At 37.7% G+C, this 5938-nt stretch overlaps 1 protein-coding gene across 1 annotated transcript in view; it reads left to right on the forward strand.

Annotated features, from left to right (window-relative positions):
• Positions 1-2563: 2563 nt before the first annotated feature.
• The window catches only part of CHMP2B (charged multivesicular body protein 2B), a gene marked incomplete at its 5' end in the record, with an annotated part of 7768 nt that continues 4393 nt past the window's right edge, over positions 2564-5938 (forward strand). Inside the window, 2 exons of the mRNA XM_010081032.1 lie at positions 2564-2655; positions 5587-5781. Coding sequence (XP_010079334.1) covers positions 2564-2655; positions 5587-5781 — 287 coding nt within the window. The remainder of the gene's footprint in view (positions 2656-5586; positions 5782-5938) is intronic.

Below are 5938 nucleotides of genomic sequence, written 5' to 3' on the forward strand. Positions count from 1 at the left end.
GCCACCGCTCGCCGCCCTGGGCTTAAACGAGTTGCTTTTGTAGTCAGTCTGTCGACAAAACGCTTAAACTTCTGCAGAAATGACGATCTCCAAAATAAAGCCAAAAAGGGCCGCTTACCTGACAGCAGTGCTGTGGGTGACGGTTGGCCCACGCGTGGCAGTGGGGCAGAGGCTGGCCGGGGGTTGCTGGGAGCCCTCCAGCTGCCTGTCTGGCATATTGGGGGCCCTGTGTCAAAATTAGGTGCGTCCTTGATCAAAAATGGCTCGCCAAAAATGACGCTGTGTGTCAACCAATTGTGTGTCACCAAGGGAGAATATGTATTTTTCCCACTTGTCTCTTCCCATTTTTGGTGCAACACCTGAGAGAGGAGGAAGGAGGAGATGGCATTAAGCTTCCCTGACCAAGGCAGATTGTAGGAGCCAGGTCAAGCCCTGCTGGGTGTCTCTTGTCCAACCTGTTTTAAGGAATGGAGGTGCTTCCTCCTTACCCTGGCGTGTGAGGTGGTGGCATGACACACGGAAGTGGTTATCAGCAAACGCTGCCTCAGGAGTACCCTGTTGGCTTCTGTCTGCTGGAGTAAAGCTATGAATTTGCATCAGTTATCACAGAGAAACAAGAACCAAGTTCTCATCGTGGCCTTCACTTGCAATAACAAATGAAAGTGCCTGTAACTGCAGATAGTTGTTGCTTTCAGTTTATTGCTATCCTTAGTTTGAGCCACTACATGAGATCAGAAACAACAGACATAAGCATCGTGCTCACCCTTCTTGTCTCCCGACTGAAGTACAGGTCTTGTTTCTTTTATCATCTTGAAGTTCCTGCTTCTCAAGCTTTATACTGTAAAGGAATTTTTTTAATAGTCATTGTCATTATGAAAGACAGTCTTGTATTTTGCTATTAAGCTTTTTTTTTATTTTTCATTTTTGCAAGTGTAGCTGTGCAAGTAATATACATTTGTCTATCTTCAAAATTACTTGCCTGTAGCATTGTTTTCAGGATAATTTTCACTGCTGTTGCTTTGCTGGTGTGACAGACGCAGTGTTATGTTCTGTGTCATCTTTCAGCTCTTTGTTATTGTCCTTTGAAAAGTGCACATCTCTTGAAGATTTGTTTTGTGTAGTTCTCAGAGCAGTAGTAGCACTGTAAAAACAGGTCTCTCTCTCACAGAGTTTGTTTGGAATATGTATGTATTTGTCCAAAAACAGTTGGTGGGAGGGGGTAGCGTATATGCCCTCTTTAAAATGCCACTGAAGGTTTGGGGTTTTTCTGATTCAAACCTCTTAAGGCTGAAATAATTTCAGCCATGGATGTTTTACAGTATTTCTGATTGTGGGAATGAAGAATATGAATGCTGCTTTCTGTTTATAGAAGAATTGTCACAAGCCTTAAAAAATGAAAAGAATGGCTGTGGTCTCTACAATGTATCCTTCAAGCCTTTATTTCTGTTAGTTTGTATTTATTCTTATGTGCTTCAAACTTTGTAAATACAATAGCACTGCCCTGCCATGATTTTACTTCCAAGGATTAGGAGAAAGAGCTCTAAAAAAAGTTTGTGACAGTCTACTCCTTTTCAACTCCCACCCAAAGTTTATGTAGTGTCGTACAGATTACATACATCATGAGTAGATGAGTCTCTTCCTAAAAGTACTAACTTCTTTCCTCTATAAAGATCAGAGGATGGTGAGTCAGATGCAGACGTCTCTACCTTTGCCCAGGTGGATCACACCTAAGCACATGCTGTAAATTTTAACAAAAGTTAATTGCAACTAGCATGATTGATGTCTATACTGTAAATAATATTTGGTTTTAGTAAGTGGATGTTACTGGTAAATAATTTAAAAGACAAAAATCTTATGAAGGATGTTTCATGTGTTGGAGCTTCTGCTGGCTACATCAGTTGCCAGGAAACTTAAGTTTCCTATAAAGGCCTCCACATTCATCGCTAAATATTGTTAGGCATCTGATAATTGGAAAAGTTTGAACGCTATTGCTTTATAATCTGACTTGAAGTTGGGCTGTACAGATCTGATACATTTGTGGAGGAGAGAATCTCTGTCAAACCAGAGTAAGGACAGAGAAGAGCAGGATCGAAGACTTCTGTCTAGAAGTATCTTTGTGGTTTTCATGGACTTGGAAACTCCTTAACTCCTCTGAGATCCCATATAAAAGGTTTCTTCATCTGCTGCAGTTAGCCCTGACTTGTTGAAAAGGCATGGGCTCACAGTGAAGATCTTATTGGTGAGTTAGAGTTGAAACTTGCAGAAAAGTGTCTTACTGGGTGGTTAAGGCCTGTGTGATGGTGCAAAGAAACATACTAGGTAAAATAGCCTTTTTCTTACTTGAGATGGTCTATGCTGTTAGAACATAATCATGTTGTATATGCAAAATTGTATTTTGCTGATATTTCATTTATTTGAAATGCTGACAATTCTTCTATAGCTGATAGTTCATTCTGAACAAAGGGAAGCTGTTGAACATGGTGCATGTCTGCAGGGTGCTTAGCAGACAAGATGTTTATGTAGTATTGAATACTTTTCCCAGGTGTGAATATTTTCTTTCCAGATATAATAAAGGAGCAAAATCGAGAGTTAAGAGGTACACAGAGGGCTATAACCAGAGATAGAGCAGCACTCGAAAAACAGGAAAAACAACTGGTAAGTAGAGGAGGGAACTTTATTTTACTCTTTAAAAACAAACACACACCCCCAGTATCACAGAAAACTTGCAAAGTGCTAAAGATACAACTCAATGTATAATAATTGAGCACTGAAAATTTGTCTTCCCCCTTTTGACTTTTCAGTTATTAAAATTGTGTCAGAAAAAAATCTACTATCTAGAAGTGATTTCCAGTCTTTAACATAGGAAAAGCCTGAAACAATGTGTTTAAATTAAATAACCACACTCATTTTTCTCTTCCATTGCTAGCATTCTCTATCCTTCAGAAGTCTTTTTTCTAATGGGCTTGTAAATCAGCGGTCTTGTGGTGGAAAAAACTGAAAGAAGTGTCAGTGCTATCATATGTTACTGTGACTCTCCAGTGGGAGAGAGTACTTGAAAAACCATAAGGTATCATGAATACCCCATAGAGTTGTTATTTTCATTCATATTGAACTTCCCCAAAATGAGCTAATAATAGTAAAACTATCTACCTAAATTAAGATCTATTTAAAACTTAGCTTGTGTAAGCTATCAAGTGTTCAGTGAATGGATGCTGCACCTGGGTGGCAGTATAATTGGATAAATGGATGTGACAGATGGTGGCATTTGATGCATGAAGACATGCCCAGACTCTGGGAAAAGCTGTGCAAATCTAGCCACTTTTTCAGTAGCTGCTGAGGTGGTGTTTCATGGCAGCAGGTTGTATGAATACCAAGAGGTGGGAATAGTAAACTAAAAGAGGTCAGAGAAATTGTTTCTGGAAGTCTTGAACATGTAAGATATAATAGGTTACTCATAATAATGCATTTTTCAGTATGAAAGATTCTGACTCTGGTAATAACCTTAATATTCATGAATACTCACATTGTTTTGCTTACTTCCTATAGTAAATTGTTTCAGAAATGTTGGATTTCAGAGGAGACGAAGAAAGAAGTCTTTCAAAAAGTTAAAATTTGCTTTTTAGCATGAGAGAATCAATGGACAATAAATATTAATTTCCAGAGTCAGATCAGGTGAAAAAGGAGCAAGGGCCTGTCAGTCAATCTCAGAACATTTTGTTATGTACTTTCTTCAGAGAGACTTTTTATTCCTTATGAAGTACTGCTCTCAGAAAATCCAGTTATAGTGATTTGATGTATAAAAATACCTCAAAAGTATGCAGGCAGTTCTGTTTCAGTTCAGTAACCTCATATGACTATATGAATTTTGATTATTTTTTTTCCAGAAGAACATAACTGACTTGAATAAGCTTACCCAAACTTCTCAAAAGCAAATAATGCTCTTTACCCAAATTCTTCTTAATTAAGAATAAAATCATCTATGTATAGGGTTTGATTTCTGCAGCTGGTTGATCTGCAGTGATTTAGCAATGGTTGGTGTAGGTTTGTATTTTGCTTTGAAAATCAGGTTGTAAATGCTACTTAAGTATTTCATCTTAGTGAGAAAATCCCTATTTTTCAAATGTTTGCTGTTAAAACTAGTGTGTGAACTAATCCCTCCTATCCTTCACAATACTCAAGGTATGAAAAAAGAAGGTAATATTCTAGGCATGCCATAGAAATTTGTTTTTGTGGTCTCTGTGAGCTACTACAAAGAGGACAGCTTTACATATATTTCAGGCTTCTAATGTCTGAAAAGTCTCATGCTCCTTATTTGCTGATCTGTACTTTCTTGGATTAAAAATAGTATGTATGACATAGCCTCTCAGAAATTATGGATTTACAGAGAAGATCTTGTGCCAGTGACATCTCTATAGTAAACTTAACTGTGACCTTTCCTAGTGGTAAAGCTAAAGCAGTGAGTCATTTTACACTTGCCTTTAAACCTGACTGTTTTGCATATCCTGCTGACCAGCATTTACCTTTTCACAGCAACGTATCTTCTTATAAGTGCAATTTTCTGGACTACCAGTGCCCATAAAGTGAAGCAACTGTAGCACATATATTCTCCTGAAGAATCACATTTGAAAGCTGTTCTTTAAAGGCTGCTTTTACTTAACGGTAAAAATCAAAACATACAATTGGACATATACAAAGAACTGAGATAGTGTGGCAAGCCCTCCTTAAAAAAGCTGAAAAGGAAAAATCAGTTGAAAAGTTTACATTACCAAGTCACAAATTAGAAAGCATGGTTTGAAAAATCCCAGCTGACAAAATCATTTGTGCCAAACATTTTCCTGGTTTTCCTGGTTATCTCTGAGCTAAATAGCTTGCTGTTTCTCCTTGAATTGATTGGGGTTTTTTTTGTAAACCTGAAGTGTCTTTCTTGAGGTTTAAGCATATATTGTTGTAGACAAATATACCGCTTTTATTATGTATGTGCACCGTTAAGTCCAGCTAAATTATGGAGGCAGACAGCCTATAATTATTGCTCATCTAACTTTATCCGCTTCTTCCCCAAAAAGGTTATGAGATTCTCTTGAGGATGAAAAAGTGTTAAAAAAACCTCCCTATGAACTCCCTGTTTCTTCTGTGGGCAGTGTGACTTGATTACTAGTGAATGCAAGAAATCAAAGATGATTGGAGTCATGGCACTAATAGTTGGCTGACCATAATAATTTCTTCACTTTTGGGGTTTTTTTTTGAAGTGTTACTCCCTAGCCAGATATGGAATTGAATGTGCACGTATAAGTGAATGTGACATTATGCAGAAGTTGAAGCCTTTTAGGGAACTGTGTGCTATCATACTATAATTCAGTTTTGTTGTGTTTTTTTCTTCTGGTCAAATCATAACAGCATTGTATTTATTCTACTGAATAGCCTTGATGGAAAACAAGGAAGACTCTCTATAACTCTACATGTCTTAAAAAAAAAAAAAAATCAAGAGGATAGTTTACTATTGGGATTTAATTATTAATGTTAAGCCTCAATTATAGTCTTTGCTTGAATGAAAATTCTGTAGGATTTATCTTATACCTTTTTTAACAGGAACTGGAAATAAAGAAAATGGCTAAGACTGGTAACAAAGAGGCCTGTAAAGTCCTAGCAAAACAGCTTGTACAACTGCGGAAGCAGAAAAATCGAACATACGCTGTTAGCTCTAAAGTCACTTCCATGTCAACTCAAACAAAGGTCATGAACTCTCAGATGAAGATGGCAGGAGCTATGTCAACTACAGCAAAAGTAAGGTGTTGCAAAAAATTATTTTATGTTAAAATGCAGCATATGGTTGCAAAAGTTCACAGAACCATTGAATGGTTAGGGCTGGAAGGGACCTTAAAGATCATCAAGTTCCAACCCCTCTGCCATGGGCAGGGACACCCTCCACTAGCCCAGGTTG

The sequence above is a fragment of the Pterocles gutturalis genome, unplaced genomic scaffold, assembly GCF_000699245.1.
Source record: "Pterocles gutturalis isolate BGI_N339 unplaced genomic scaffold, ASM69924v1 scaffold3219, whole genome shotgun sequence".
In the NCBI taxonomy this organism is placed as follows: Eukaryota; Metazoa; Chordata; class Aves; order Pterocliformes; family Pteroclidae; genus Pterocles; species Pterocles gutturalis.